Source organism: Silurus aristotelis (genome assembly GCF_946808225.1).
Source record: "Silurus aristotelis genome assembly, chromosome: 8".
NCBI lineage: Eukaryota > Metazoa > Chordata > Actinopteri > Siluriformes > Siluridae > Silurus > Silurus aristotelis.
In genome coordinates this window covers 14440843-14457403 of record NC_139581.1, presented here as the reverse complement: position 1 = coordinate 14457403, position 16561 = coordinate 14440843, and the positions used below count along the sequence as shown (strand labels likewise).

The 16561-nt window shown below is 36.7% G+C and overlaps 1 protein-coding gene across 6 annotated transcripts in view; it reads right to left on the bottom strand.

The window, feature by feature from the left end:
- Positions 1-3235: 3235 nt before the first annotated feature.
- ksr1b (kinase suppressor of ras 1b) overlaps positions 3236-16561 on the bottom strand; it is a 42345-nt gene continuing 29019 nt past the window's right edge. For 3 of the 6 annotated variants that reach the window (XM_083548581.1, XM_083548580.1, XM_083548584.1), the window contains 14 exons: positions 16479-16536; positions 16274-16357; positions 16144-16199; positions 15940-16049; positions 14842-15007; positions 14576-14617; positions 13963-14002; positions 10736-10799; positions 8922-9343; positions 8720-8816; positions 8503-8636; positions 8273-8401; positions 7865-8000; positions 3236-6718 (listed from right to left, as the gene is read on the bottom strand). In XM_083548581.1, coding sequence (XP_083404707.1) covers positions 6572-6718; positions 7865-8000; positions 8273-8401; positions 8503-8636; positions 8720-8816; positions 8922-9343; positions 10736-10799; positions 13963-14002; positions 14576-14617; positions 14842-15007; positions 15940-16049; positions 16144-16199; positions 16274-16357; positions 16479-16536 — 1685 coding nt within the window. In that variant the 3' untranslated portion in view covers positions 3236-6571. The remainder of the gene's footprint in view (positions 6719-7864; positions 8001-8272; positions 8402-8502; positions 8637-8719; positions 8817-8921; positions 9344-10735; positions 10800-13962; positions 14003-14575; positions 14618-14841; positions 15008-15939; positions 16050-16143; positions 16200-16273; positions 16358-16478; positions 16537-16561) is intronic. The other 3 variants (XM_083548583.1, XM_083548582.1, XM_083548585.1) reach the window with 1 other exon arrangement.

The window sequence follows — 16561 nt, the reverse complement described above, 5'->3', positions numbered from 1 at the left end:
GTGTGTTTGGGAAACTTTTGCAGCCCCAAACCATGATGCTACCAAAACCACGCTTGACTGTATTCAAGTATACACAATACAAAAAAAAAAAAATTATTTCTTGGCACTATTTACCAGGGCGTTGCTACACATGCTGGACACCATCTAATCCAAACAAGTTTTTTTTAGTCTTATCAGACCACAGGACATGGTTCCTGTAATTCATGCTCTTGGGCAGGTTGTCTTCAGCAAACTGTTGGCAGGCTTTCTTGTAACCAGCTTCAGAAGAGGCTTCCTTCTGTCACAACATCCATGCAAACTGACTTGTTGCAGTGTGGTTTATGGTCTGAGCACTGACAAATGGACCTTCCACTTCCCCAGTCTCTAAAACAATGCTCCCAGCATCTGTTTTTGAAGCAGCTTCTGCACCTGACACACAGCCTGAGGACTCAACTTCTTGGGTGGACCCTTGCAAGGTCTGTTCCGAGTGGAACCCATCTTGGAAATCCTCTGTATGACTCTGGTCACTGTACTGTACAGTTTTAGAGTGTTACTTATGCTGCCATGTTGAACATCCAGTGGTCAGAATGTGAGAATTGTACTCAAAGCACCACATTTTAACTGCTTTAATACAAGATACCAAATATGTATGGTCCTGTCAAGCGGACAAAAACATGAACATGATGAATAGGACATGTGGCTTTGCACGTACAGCTGATATTTTTTGACGTACAGCTGTTATCACTTAGAGTGTACTCACTTTTGATGCCAGCAATTTTGACAATAATGGCTGTATGTTAATTTATTTTTAGAGGACAGAAAAACTGTACTGCTTTACCAAATCTGCCTCTGTCACACCAACAACCTGCATGTCTTCCCTCACCACATCTATAAACCACTTCCTTGGCCTTCCTCTTTTCCTCCTTCCTGGTGGCTCCATCTTCAGCATTTTCCTACCGCTCTGCTACCTCTAGCTCCACCTCCTGTCTTTTAATCAATGCCACTGTGTCTAAACCTTTCCCACCTCTTCTCCCTGCAACCGCACCACTCCACTGCCCACCCTCTCATTTACACACATGTACTCTCACTTACTCCTACTGACTTTCATTCCCCTTCTCTCCAGCACGTACCCCCACCTCTCCAGGCTCTTCTCCACCTGCTCCCTACTCTCACCACAAATCAAAATATCATCCGCAAACAGCATAGTCCATGGAGACTCCTGTCTGACCTCATCCGTCAACCTGTCCATCACCACTGCAAACAGGAAATTCTTGATGTAATCCAACCTCCACCTTGAACCAGTCAGTTGTTCCTCCTGCACACTTCACTGCTGTCACACTGTCCTCATACATGTCCTGCACCACCCTCACATACTTCTCTGACACACCTGACTTCCTTATACAATATCATGATTAATATTTTTTCTTCTCATTGTGCCATTTTCAGCCTATCAACCTATTTCTTGTCAATGCACAGCTTTTTCAACCTTCCACTACTGTACCATTTCCTGGCTATCACTTGGCTAGCCTATAAAGCTAACAATGAACAAGGCAGAAAGCTACAACACATTATGGCAACCGGGATGAGACAGAGGGAGTCAGCGATGTAAACATGACGGAAAACAGAGACATTCCTGATCACCTGATCATCATCATCATTTTTCTGCTTGTGTTTAATGTGGTGGTTGGTTATCCTGGATACAATCATTAGGTAACAACATTTTAAATTATTTTATATAATTATATCGATATGATGTGAGGTCCAGTTAAAAGCGTGACACTAAAACAGTTCATAGTAATGGCTATTTTTTACTTAAGTACATGTTAAAACCCAAACTTTTTTCATTTAATTTGACTGAAAACGTGTTATCAGTACTTCAACTTTTACTAAAATCTTTTAAAACATAAGTATCTGTACTTCTACTTGAGTAAAGGATATGTGTACTTTTGCCATCTCTGCCAAGATGTGTAAAAGCTTAATGATTGAACATGTTTTGGAAAGGCACACAGCTCTCTATAAAAGGCCTCACAACTGACAATGCATATCAAACAAAAACCAAGCCATGAGGTCAGAGGAAATACCTGCAAAGCACAGATCTGAAACAGGCTACAAAAAAGCCTGCTGCACTAAAAAAGTTCCAAGAGCACAGTGGCCTCCATATTTCTCAAATCAAAGCAAAGTGGCACAACCGGGACTCTTACAACAGCTGGTTACCCGGCCAAACTGAGCAATTATAGGAGAAGGGCCTTAGTAGAAGAGGTGACCAAGAATCTGATGCTCACTCTGACCGAGCTCCTGTGTGGAAATGGGACAAAGTTCCAGAAGCACAGCCGTCATTGCAGCCCTCCACCAATCTGAGCTGAGTGGATAGGTGGAGCCTCTTTTTAGTGCAAATCTAATGGAAGCCAGCTTGAGTGTGGAACAAGATTCTCTGGTCTTATGAAACCAAGATTAAACTGTTTGGCCTCATCAGTTCTGTTTCTAGCCCCCAACCCCCCCCCCAGGGGTTCCACCACCCCACAACATATAAATCATTTGCAACCTTATATTAAAAAAACTGCCTGTAATTAAGTAAGTAAATATTTGCTGGGCCAAGTCACCTTTCCAAAACCACTCCAAAAGTGAAGCATAGTGGTGGCAGCATCGTGCTGTTGGGGTGTTTTTCTGCACATTTTTATCTGTTTCAAATGTACCTTAAATTAATACTTTTCACCCTTTTAATACTCTGATCAACATTAGCACGACACATATGGATGCTTTATGCAAATGTATGTTTATTATATATATATGTGTGTGTGTGTGTGTGTGTGTGTGTGTGTGTGTGAAAACATTCTCAATTATTATAAATAAGTAAAAACTCAACATAGTGCATGAAGACTAGACATGTTTTAGAGGTCATATGTTTTTTCAAAGAACTTGTTCATGTCTATTAGACGCATGAAAGAAAACCCATAGAAATACCAAGTTCACATGACCGCTTTTTTTTTTACAGACCAGCCTGTTTACATTTTCAGATGACAGTGTTGCTCATAAAAGTGTTCTTGTAAATGGTTTAAAGTCATTATGGTGTTTTTAATTACATAAATCAACACCAAGTGAAACTTTTGCTGTTTCCATACGGACGGCATTAATTTCCGGACTTTGGTGCTTGATTGAGACTTCAGTAAAACAAATGTTTAGTAAATAAATTATTTTTTTGGTGGAGTTTATTTATTTATTTTTAATCTGAGTAAAGAAAGTACGCCGTGAATAAATGTTTTGCATTGAATGTTTTAATTTCGCCCCTTTTATAGTTATTTCTGGAAAAAAGAAAGATAGAAAATTACCAGATGCACCTGCATCGCCTGAGCAAATCTTCCCACTGGAAAATATCTGTTGCAGTACAATTCATTGAACAGCTCCAGCATATTCAGAAAGAAAGAAAGAAAAAAAAAAACTTTATTGCTTTTAAAAGTTGAAGTCAACATGAAAAGAAAAAAAAAAAACTATCCCAACACATTAAACATGCTGTACAAAGATAAATTCTGAAATCTATTAGAATACATATAAAACCAGGTAAGAATGTGCATTTGATATTTTACTGTATACTGATGTTCTAAAGTACCTAAATGCTGTGATGCTATGAAAAAAATCATGTACATTTCAGTGCAAGTGATAAAAGGCTGAGCTGTAAATTAAATAAAACCAATATCTACAGATCCAAACTCATATTAAAGATTTGTTTTTCTTTACTTTAATGCAACCAAAAATTTCAACTGCATTTCCAGCTCTTAAAACCTGCCATGTATAATAACTCATGAAAGCATGTTTATGCGCCATTACCATTCTCCTAACATTCCAAGTGACTCAAAAAGAAATGTTTCAGATAAGGAAACACACATTCCTACAAAGCACTTTCCCCCACCTTCTCTATGTAGATACAATCAAAGTCATTATGTTGATTATTTGCAGAGTGAGAACAATGAGAAGAGGTTTCCACATAATTTCGATTTTAAAGTGCAGACAGCTTTACCCAGACTTTACATACAAATTTGTACTTTACAGGAATATGATATGAGATTTACAAATAAGATAAGGCATGTAAACTGCTAGCATTGACAGCTTCAGTAAGGCATTAATAAAAGACTAGCAGCATTATCAGTTTTACAGTTCTTACTCAGATATAGCAAGCAGGATCAGACAGAAATGCACACATCAGAGCGTTACAAACTTCCTTTATAACATGGTTATAAAAGATAAGCAGCGATCTCAATACAGCACAGTTTATGATGAACTAGGTCTGGCAACAGGAGAAAGAAGAAGAAACACAGCCATGGAAACAATTTCAAGTTAAATAAATACATTATTGATGGTAAGTGAATAGTAACCATCTGCATGTAAAACACTGCCATCAATAAAAAAAAAAATGTAAACATATAAGGCAACAGTGCCATGGTTATTGGTTTATTTTTTTTATGACATTTTAGCCGTAGCTTTGTGTGATAACTTTTTAATCATAACTGTATGACTTTCCACTGCATTATATTAAATGACATTTACACTGATTATATTGTATTACCAGTTTTACCAACCGTTACACATTTAACAGATTTTTTTCTACTCTAAAAAAAAAAGGTAAATGGGACCTGTGACAAATTATTACGAAAAATGTTCTGCAGTGTTCTCACACACCTCCGCACTACACATGTTCTCAAATGGACTTTCTTTCAAGAATGAATGGGGAATGTTTTGAGTTCATTAATTTAAAATTTTACTTTATAGTACATTTTATTTACTAACATAACTATATATTAGAAAGCGCCATAAAACCAATTTTGCTAAAAATGTAAAAGACATTGAAAAGGTTTGACTTTAAAACAATGAAGTGTTAAATTATTCAAAACTCTCTTTTTGGGGTTCTCGTGTGTCAGCCATGTAGGCCTGATACAACAAATATGTAAAACGGTTATATTAAACCCTTATTATTATGTTAACTGGGTGATTGTTGCTGGTGTTAAGCAGTCCAACAGTTCCACAAATGGCATTATTTTTATATCCTCCAATAATGTCAATAAACAGTATAATAAAAGGTGGAAATCTTTTTAGGGTACTAGATGATTAAAACAATTGGTCATTTTTAATGGCAAACTGTAAACAGGGAAAATCTATATCACATAAAACCTAATCATACAACCTAAATACAATTCAAGCAATGTTCTCTGGGTATAATATATAATTTAAAATATTGCAAAGATACCAAATCACCCGGAAAATATTTCCACATCAGAAGACTTATGTATATGTCAGAATGGGCAATTTGTGTCCTATTCAGAATGTGTTCTCAGTTTTCCTTAGACAGCCTGAAGATGAATAAATAAAGCGGGTATGCCAAAAATAGCATGATAATTGAAGATGTGTTCATGATGCATAGTATGTATCATGATTCAGTTAGAATGAGGTTTACACTAACACACAGAATGCTATTTTTATATTAATATTTCTTTAAAAACGGAAAGAAGAAAATTTTAATATTCTATCAGTTATTTGTCAGTCTGACTAACAATGGTGTGAGCCAATGTTGTAGAATTCCTAATCGTAGCCACAATATAAAAGTCTGCATATTTTATTGTAATAATATTAAATTCATAACATCTTCCACCCCTAATCACAATCCTCAGTTTGGTCAGTTAATTTTTTAAAATAACGATTTATCACATGAATAAATTACTGTCAACTGTTGATTACTGCAATATTGATATTACTTTGTCATATTGCCCAAGACTACAACATTCACAGGCAAATTAAACCATACATCAAGCACCTGCTTGCTTTTTAATGCTGAAGTCATATGACAGATTCCTTTAGTAAACCAGCCATGTCCATGTGTGCTAAAGCTACGAATGTTCTAGGGCACAGGGGGAAGAAAACAGAAGGAAAAAGACACCAGACAGAGGATGTGAGTAATTTGAGATGCAGCACTGTAGTAAAATGGTGATTTTAGCCCAAACAGGAAAAGGAAATCGTAGGAAAATACAGATAATAGATCCATTCCCAGCACAAAAAATTAACATGTATATGATATGATTGCAAAGTTGAATCTATTGTGTTCACTTCTGCTAACTGTTATGCTCTTAACCTGACATATATTTCCTGTTTATTTGTTACTGATGATGATACATGTGATGTAAAAAGACTGAATCTACAGTACCAAAGTAACCGGAAGAAGAACACTTAAAACCAATAATAAAGTACAGTACACTGCACCGTGTGTCGAATAATCATTTAAAATTCATATCTATATATAATCACTCTCCATTAATCAGACAGAACATACAGCTGTTTCTTAAAATAAAACATTCACATTTAAAACTTTAGCTCATTAAAAAAATAAACCACCTGCTGCACTGAATTCACTGAATTCTGAATCGAAGGTAAATCAGATTCACCTTAAAATGTCTTACAAATTTAAGACACACTTGGAAAAGGCTCAAACAAAGAAGACACATTCATACACAAATAAATGCTCCTAAAGACTACATCTCTGAGAAGAGTTCACTTCTGCTTGCTCTCTTCAGTGAGGCAGTGCAGGGTGATGGCATGCAATCTCACAGCTCTACGATACATACTCAGTAGACTTCCAGAAATGTCCAGGGTGGGAAAGTCTACGGTTGAGTTTAGGAAGTTTCTCCAGCAGGTCAGATAGCTGAGAGAATGTGGGTCTGTCCTCAAGGTCAAAGGACCAGCATGCACACAGGATCTCCTTTTAGGTGGACACAAGAGACATCAGTTACTGTTCATACATTCAGTGTATGACTAATGACTATATGTCTAATCTCAGTTGATTAATAACTGTAAAAAAAAAAAAAAAAAAAACATGAATTTGTGCATTACTGAATTACATTACTGCCTTCCAGAATTATTGGCAATCTTTCAGAAAATGAGCAGAAGGTCATGTATAAAAAAATATTAATATTAATATTTTGTGATTTTTACTCCATTCAATGTTTAATATGGTTGGAGATACATAAAAGTTCATTTTAGAACATTTAATAAACATCCGTTATTTTCTAAGTATAAAGATAACAGACCTTCCTTTTTAGTTCAGTTTCATTAGGGTTCAAATCCGGAGATTGAGTTGGCCATTGCAAAATAATGATTTTGTGTTTCTTTAACTGACACAACGAACCAAGATTATTTAGCTATGGATTGAAACTATTTGTCACCAAACATGTTGGTGACATGGCTGATCAAAAGGTGGTGTTGACCAAAAGATATTCATCTGACTACTGTACATGATGCCGATAAATAATTTTTATATACTACTGGTAACATTCAGGCAGTGCATTTTATGAAATGCTCTCAATGTTTTTCTTGCAGCAATTAGGTTTTGTGAAACTGGTCTTTATTTTGAAATGATCTTTATTATTGTGGAAAAACTTGGATAAATCAAGTGCTAAATACACTGGTAGCCATAATATATTAATTGGAGAGTCAGCGAATCATTTGTCCTGGAATTGAACTGGTTTTATTTAATCATTGTGCATGTCTTTATAAGTCATTAAGATGGCAACCATACATCATGGAGCATTCAGGTCTTGGATATTGACAAACCACTGTATAACATTTGGCATATGAAAAGTCTACAAATTTTCACCAGATGTGGTTGTAAATTATATAATCCGAATTAGAGCTAAAAGTCTTTTTTAACGTTTATTCCAATATCACGTGGAAGATAACTGAAAAAAAGTTTGTCTATGCGCTAATATTTATGTATATTATGTATATTCTTGCTGTATGAATGTACGGTTTGGGCCAAGAATTTTGTCAAAGGTTTTTTAAGGCATAACAAATTAAAATCCAGTTTCCTTTAAAGCAAATTGTTGATAAAATGCTAAAGAATGCTTACTGTGATTTCCTTGCCCAGGCTGATTTGGGCAAGCTGTCTCTTTATGCCTTCTCCACTACCAAGCAGCCAGATAGCAGCTTCAGCTGGCTGGGTTTTAATAGGCCAGTCTCTCACCTGCAGCTCATACCAGATAGTGCTGGAGATAAACACACAAACACAAAGCCTTAAGGTTGAAGTTAGTGCTAGTACTCACAGCTTACACTACACACAGCATACACTGAAATGTTTCTGCAATGAGGGGTGCAAATGCAATCTTGTTCATAGCAATCCACCCTATTTTTAAATACTAATATTACAAGTGATGTAAAAGTTGTTACAGCCATCTTCATGAGCGTTGTCCTCTGTTCTTTGACCGAAATACAGCTATATGTTAGAAGGTAGGAAGTGTAAAGCATTAGTTGTTTTTACCCAAAAGCATAGACGTCAGCGGCTTTAGAAAAGGGTAAGCGTTCATCATTTCCTGGACACATCCTCTGTACAATCTCAGGAGCCAAGTAATAAATCCAGCCTCGTGGCAGTTTCAATTCATTCTCTCGCCTTTAAACACACGTACAAAGAGACGCACATTTCCGAGTTACTGATTACTACATCCACATTTCCAAAGACTTAATGACAAGTTGACGAATAAAGTTATTTACCGATCCTCCTGCACCACTCCAGACACCCCAAACAATCCGAAATCTGTGATCACCACTTTGTTGTTGTCATAAAACACATTTTTGGATTTTAAATCCTTGTGCACGATATCCTTTGCATGGAGGTAGCCCATTCCCTATCAGACAAAAACATAAGAAGAATTATGCTAAATGAAGACAAACAATAATCTAGGACATTCTAAATAAATACAATTAATACCTTTACAATTTCCTGAGCGATTTGCCTGGTCTTATTGAGGTCAAGTGAGCTTTTAGAATCTCTGACAACAGAGTGCAGTGTCCGCCCCTTGCAGAAACTGTAACAAAAGCGGCAGACTGAATTAAGTGAAACATCACTGAACCCTGAAAATTGGACATCTCACTGCAAACTTTCTTGTGCCTACCTCAAGCCCTAGACTCACCTTGTAATAATAGCCAGTTGAGGAGGGTTCATGCAGGCTCCCATAAACAGCACCACATTTTCGTGCCGAGTCTGTCTGTAGTTCATCACTTCCTTCTTAAAAAGCTTTAAGTGGTCCTGATTATTTCCGTCTATTTCCAGCAGGCGCACAGCCACCTCTCCGTGCCAACGTCCGCGGTACACCTTTCCCCAGCGCCCCTTCCCGATAAGCTCCCCCAGCTCTACTTGCTCGAAGGGAACGTTCCACTCTTGCAGGTACACACTCGTTTGGCTAACCTTGCGTGAGATGGGCCCCTTCCAGGGCCTCGTGCAGCTGGGCAAGTCATCCAGCTCATCGTCTTCACCCTCAGATTCCCCAGAAGAAGCAGCTTCGTCTTGTCTTTCTTGCTCCTGTTTTTCTTCTTCACCATCAACCTCGTCATTCTTGAACAGGGAAAAAGTTATTAGAATTAAAAAATTATTAGCAGTTTTAATAAAACTGAGCAAAATTAATCTACACAACAAATGAAATAGGGCTGGGCGATAAATCGATTTTATCGATTAACTCGAATGTGTAGTTCACATCGATCTGTTTTAATAAAAATCGGTTTTCTCTTTAATGTCCGCCGACGCTCCCCTCTGGGCTTCCATAATTTCGAACAAACTCAGCCCTCCCCCCGTGCGTTTGCCATAGAGATACACAAACAACATGGCAGCGAGCAGAGAAGAGCTCGTTCCCAAGAAAGGCAGTGTCATCTGTCATTTGGAATTGGTTCGGTTTTGCTGCGTCAGACACTGCACAAACAACACCCCGCTGCAAAGTGTGTTTGAAGGCTGTTGCAAGCAAAGGTAGCAGTACCACCCATTTACTGCAGCACCTCAAACAGAGGCATGCTGTCGAGTGAGAGAGATGTAGGGCCCTACGAAATGAACAAGACAGCGGCAGCACAAGACTGCTCTTAAGCAGCTGTATCCTGAAAATACACGGTTAAGCAGCCGCACTTTGTTTAGTGTTGCGCGTCTAATCGTACACTTCCGGTATGGTGGTGGGAGCGGTCAAAATACATGTAAAAACGCTTCAGAAAGACGTGCATTTTTAACCATGTTCTACATTCAAACACTCATAAAACCACATTTTTATTTGTAGGTTTGCTCATTTTAATGTTATGTTACGGTTTATTTTCACAATTTGCAATGGCAGGGCAATCTTGTATTTTTGGCTTGTTGTTTCTGATTGCACTTTAAACCAAAGTGGGTTATAATCCCAGAAGGGTAATTAAACTTTATTTAATAAAGTTAAAACTTTTTTTGAACTTTTTTTTGTGTCATATGCAGATTGATTTTAAGCAGGGGGGAAAAATCGATTTAAATCGCAAATCGGATTTTTTGTGAAAAATAAAAAAAATTTTTTAGGCCATATCACCCAGCCCACTCATGAAATGAGTGATATTTATGCTCAAAATTATGGCCATTAAATTTTACTTATGTATTATACAAGACAAAGTCATCACAAGCCCTGATATGGGTGCAAGTCTGAAGTCATCTATCAGAGGTCATGTCTTTAAGACAGAAACAGGTTTTTCAAGCTGAAATATTCTGGTCATTATCAGAATTCAGAATACCACCGATCTTTAGTCTTTTCTTTAGTTTGTATCAGGTGTATTTTAGCTGTTTTTTGTTTTTTATATTATAATGGTAAGATAATTGTATCTTGTAAGAGAAATAAAATCTTGGACATCCTAAAACATCCTTTAAAATCTATGAATTTCAAAGCCTGTTTCATTTCTCAAATATTCTGTGGTTGAAGTACTGAGACATTCTGTCTGGCATACTCACCACAGCTGTGTCTTCCTGCCTCACTGTTGGTGTAATCACCTCACTACCTACGTGCTCTGTCTCTCTGAAAACAGGAAAGGATATGTCAAACATTTGAGCTTTTTTCATGTTTCATATACTGTATATATTACTACACACAGCGCAACCTTGATACTCGTGACCTTGACACTTATGACACTCCGACTTTTCATTTGGAACGGGACAAAGAGTAACTCGTGATAAATCTGATATTTTGCGAGAAGCAGCTAGTGGCTCAAAAGAGTAACATTTCAACATTGTACTATAAATTACATAAAAATGTTTGAAAAAATGTTTTATTATTGTATTATTCATTCAAAGTAGTAAATAAAACATTTATCACAAGTATTTGTTGTGTTTACAGTACATGTACAATTCCCCTTGAAAAAGGAACCATAAAAAGTTTTTTGAAGAGAGTTTTTGTTACTCGCGAGGGGTCATAGAACGTAAATCCCACGAGTATCGAGGTTGCACTGTGTGTGTGTGTGTGTGTATATTATCTATCTATATATATATATATATATATATATATATATATATATATATATATATATATATATATATATATATATATATATATATATATATATATACACACACACACACACACACACACACACATACATATATATATATATAAATATATATATATATATATATATATATATATATATATATATATATATATATATATATATATATATATATATACACACACACACTATATTGCCAAAAGGTTTGTGGACACCTGGTCATAAATATGGTATGTGTTTTTATTCCACATTTAGTCCCAATTTGCTCTTAATATTTCCTCCATTTTTCTGTGAAGACGTTCCACTACATTTTGGAGTGTGGTTGTGGAGATTTGGAGGTTCATCAGAAACAAGGACAGTCAGGTACTGATGTAGGTGAGGTGAGGAGACGGGGTGCAGTCGGTGTTCCAATTCATCCCAAAGGTGTTTAGTAGGGTTGAGGATCAGAGCTCTAACGCACACCATCGGAGATCTTTCTCTTCAAACCACATAAATCATATCTTCACGGAGATCACTTTGCGCACAAGGGTTTTGTCATGCTTGAACAGGTTTCGTTTTCAAGTTCAAGTGAACGCAAAATGTAATAATACTGCATTCAAAGAGATCCTATACAATTGTGCTGCTCCAGCTTTGTGGTAACAGTTTGAAAAAGAACCAAATATGGCAGGAAAGTTCATGTTTCCACAAACTTTTAGCAATAGTGTATATACAGTCAGTGGATTTTTTTTTTTTATTATTGTATATTAATACTGAACACACTGAAAATATGACACATGATCTGGAATAATGTAGTCAACAAAACGTGTTAAATAACCTAGAATATAATTGATGTTTTTGATTCTTCAAAGTTGCTTTTTCTCTGATGACAGCTTTGCACACACTTGCTATTCTCTCACTTTGGGTTCATTGTCATGTTAGAAAACAAAGGATGGTCCCACTAAGTGCAAACCAAATGGGATAGCATGTTACTGCAAAATAAAGCACCCTCAAACCATCATAACTCGTTCTCTATGTGTCACAGTTAAGGAACTGTCCATACACCCTCTCTGTCTAACAAAGTCAAGGTAGTTATAACCAACAAATGTGCTCAACTTAGACCAAAGGACAGTTTTCCACTGACCTAATGTCCATTCCTTGTGTTTCTTGGCCCAGACTGCTTGTTGTTATTCCAAAGCATTGTTTTTTGTTTTGTTTTTTTACCATGACGGTCATCCTCTTAACAGTAGATGTTGAAATATGTCTGCCACTTAACCTCTGAAAGGTATTCGTGTTTGCTTTAACCTTAGGTGCTGTTAATCAGCGGTTTCTGAGGTTGGTAATTCTAATAAACTTATCCTCTGCAGCAGAGGTAACTCTTGGACTTTTATCATAGTGTTTGATGGTTTTGGCAACTACACTTGGGTATACATTTAAAGTCCTAGAGATTTTTCAGACTGACCATAATTTCAGTCTTTTCTATTTAATTAACTAAGTGTTTCTTGCCATAATATATAATTGTACAGTAGTTGTAGTTGTCTTAAAAGCTAAATGTAACTACTTTGGACAATCTAAAATCTAAAATATATTCTGGGTTGTTTATCACTTTTTTGTTAACTACATAATTCCATATTGTTTCTTTACATACATTTGGATGGTTTAAGTATAAATGTAGTATAACATGTACTCTATAGCAGTGGCGGGCGGTCAGGGCCAGCAAAGCCTTCTCTGCTGGCCTAAACACTATCAGATCACTGACCTACATTTACAACCTAAATTGTAATTTTTGTCCTATGAAATTGTATTAATCTATTCCAAACAGTTTATTCTCTTTATTTCGTAGTGTTTTCTTGGCTGCACTGCTTCCAGTACGTGTATTTGGATGTTAGATTTTTTATGTCCAATCAGATTTCAGCATGTGCTGCTATGTCAATCTAATCTTCTCAGGGCCTTCAAAGTGTGTACTGCTGGGCTTTTTACCATGGTCTCCCTAAGAAATTGGTCTGTTTCTTTAACCAATCAGATTTCATATTCGCTTCACAGAGCAGCTAGCTGGCCCAGAATAGCGTTAGCATTTTTCGGTCCTCTGATTGGTTGGTTAGAGGGAAACTGTTACAGTTCGACTGGCAACACAAGTCTGTAGCCTTAGACTTTTTTTTACACCTATGGAGGAAGAAAAATGTATTTTAATTATAAAATACATTTTCAAGAAAAGCTAGACGGCTAGGAGAGGTCCAACCCTGAAGCTAGCTAACTTGTCTCAGGGTTTGACCGCCACTTCCAGACCAGTGAATACGAGCGGTACCACTGGCTTACAGACTCTGAGAATGAGTCTGCATCTCTGGTGAGTAGGGTGTATTTTATTTACATTTTTATGTTTTTGTCATGTTATTAGACAAATATTGATTCTGAACTGATCCAGATGATATAGGTGCACAGTTGCAGTTGTAGGTTTGGAGGTTGCTTTAGTAAAATGGTATTCACCCTCCATATGTAAAACGCCTCTCTCTCTGTAATGCCATGCGTTGTTATATTGTGTTTTTGTATTGTCTAGATGGTTTCTATAATTGCGACGTGATAGTGGTGGTATTAGGAGGTGGATTAAGTTGGGTAAGTCCTCACTAAAGGCCCAGGTATCAAATGCACAGCCCAACACTGCTCTATAGAGCTCTGTCTAAACAGTAGCATAAGATGCGTTACCCTGAGTCATGGCCATCTTGATGTTGAGAACTCGATATATCTGTAAGAAAATTGAGCCACAAAAATTTATAGACATCACAGAAAAGTATTTAATTTCTATATAGCTGAGAGTAGTGTAACTTGGTAAACTAGGATTTTTCATCCTAAGGTTTAGTTTAAAAATGTACTAAAACCAGAAAATCGAGAAATTTTCCAAACAATCTGACAGGACTTTAAATATAAACTGCTTAGGATTTTACTTTTTGCAGGTGATGACAAGGTACAATGTAGAAAGAATAATGGTTACATTGTGTTGAATTATTTTTCCACTTACTGTAAAAAAAAAAAAAAAAACATGTATGTGTGTGTGTGTGTGTGTGTGTGTGTGTGTGTGTGTGTGTGTGTGTGTGTGTGTGTGTGTGTGTGCAGGCTTGAGCAAAGATAGCAAAGAGTGCAATGCCTCACAGTGTCCACAAGGTGACGTTAGAAACCACACAAATTAAAAGCACTGTTGTTTTGCAAAGCTTGTAGGTATATAAACTGTAGAAACCCAACAAATCATATTATTTTGCAGTAACTTGTTAGTCTGAAAGATCTGAAAAAACACAGAGTTATAAAGACAGTGTTAACTCACCAGGGAAGATAAACTGTTGTCTGAGCTGATAATAGCAGGAAGCTAGTGTGACCGCAGTGTGATCACAGTGTAAAAAAGAAAATCACCCAAGCAAAATGTAAGGAAAGAAAGCTCGGTTAGAGAAAGACCTTTCATGTTTAGTTCACTGTGCCTCTAAAAGATAAAGATTAATAGTGTAGACTATACAAAATGACGTCATTCTTCACAATCCTTGCAGATCATTGAAAGGTTACAGGGCGGTATTAGTGTTAGTGTTATTTGCTGACCTGGGAAATTAAAACGGTCATCAGTGGGCCCTTTGGGCGAGGGGTTTGCAGGTGGAGTGGCACTTGGTGGGTTGCTTGAGCTGAAGGCAGGTGAGGAAGGTGTGGAGGAGGTGGTAGAAGAGGGGTTACTGCTGGAGTCTGGCTGACTGACAGGTGGAGGAAGATCCTAAGGGGGACAATTTAATTTCTGTTATAATACATAAGACAACATAAATAAAAACCTAACAAAACACAGAACTACATGAAACTAACTAGGACACTTCATAAAGTGCAAGTGGGCAACATTTAATAAAAACAAAAAAAAAACAAAAAAAAACAAACAAGAGTGAGACAGTAGACACTGTGACACTGCAGCACCAACCAGTACAGTGGATTTGTGATGGTGCATTATTGTCCATATGACAATTATTTTTCCATATGAAGAAAATTATGTAAATGCAAACACATAGCAGCAATTTTGTGCAAACAATGAGTTTGGTGTGTGTGTGTGTGTGTGTGTGTGTGTGTGTGTGTGTGTGTGTGTGTGTGTGTGTGTGTGTGTGTGTGTGTGTGTGTGTGTGTTAGTCAGTCCAATTCCCTTTGTCCTGAGTAGTCAAATGGCTTGTGGAAAGTAACTGTCATGTTACAAAGAAACTGCAAGAAGAAAGCATCTATCCTAAACCTATCTCTTTCCTAAACGATGTATTTCTCTATAAAGTCCTACCATATCTGTTAAATAAATGTATTATATGAATTATTATGTCTGGCTCAAAGCAAGAATAGATAATTAGATATATAAACTGTTGGAAAAAAGAAACCCTTGACACTCACATGTTCAACTAAGTTCTAATTCGTCTAGCACAGCTAGATGCAAATATCAGGAAATGAAAGCTAAAATTCTGATCTGATGACTAAATCACAGATTTACCTTTTGATCTTCAACCTGAATGTCTCAAATGTATAAAAAACAACAACAGTTCATCCTGTGTGTGTGTGTGTGTGTGTGTGTGTGTGTGTGTGTGTGTGTGTGTGTGTGTGTGTGTGTGTGTGTGTGTGCAAATATGCTTGAAATGTGCTTATGAAGAAGAATGATTTATTTCTGCATTGTGCCACTCTTGCCTTTTTATTTAAAATCTTGGGTAATGTGCCAAACTGTGTAGTTGTTGGTAGTCGCTCCACTTGGTTATTGATGTCAGATGGAACCGACTCTGTTCTTCTAATTTTCAAAACTAGAAAAAACAAAACAAAAGTAATCCTTAAATTACTGCTGACTGCATTATAAAATGTATTTTGATTTATTATGAAATGTTACATGACACCCACTTGGAATTATGTGGCACTGAGGTGCTTCTTTGGTACACTTGTTGTGGCACTTTAACCTGAAGATGCAAAAATCATTAGCTGATATATGGAGGCATGATTCAAAAGCTAGGGCACCTGTGGTGTGACTTACTTGCAGTGTTTGCACTTTACACCAAAGAGCATGTTTTTCCGACACACCGCACACGTCTGGGAGAACCATGACTTGGTGGAAAACCTTTAAAGATATTAAAAATATATGTTTCTTGCTAAAATGAAAATAAAATTGATAAAGGATGAATAAGAAAATACAAAAACAGACTGGAGTATTATAGAAAAAGCAACAATTCAATTCTCACCTATGTGTGATTGTAAGACCATAATCCCTCCTCACAGCCTGTGGAGATTTTCCTTTGTCTAACAGAATCACAAAAGGCCCAAA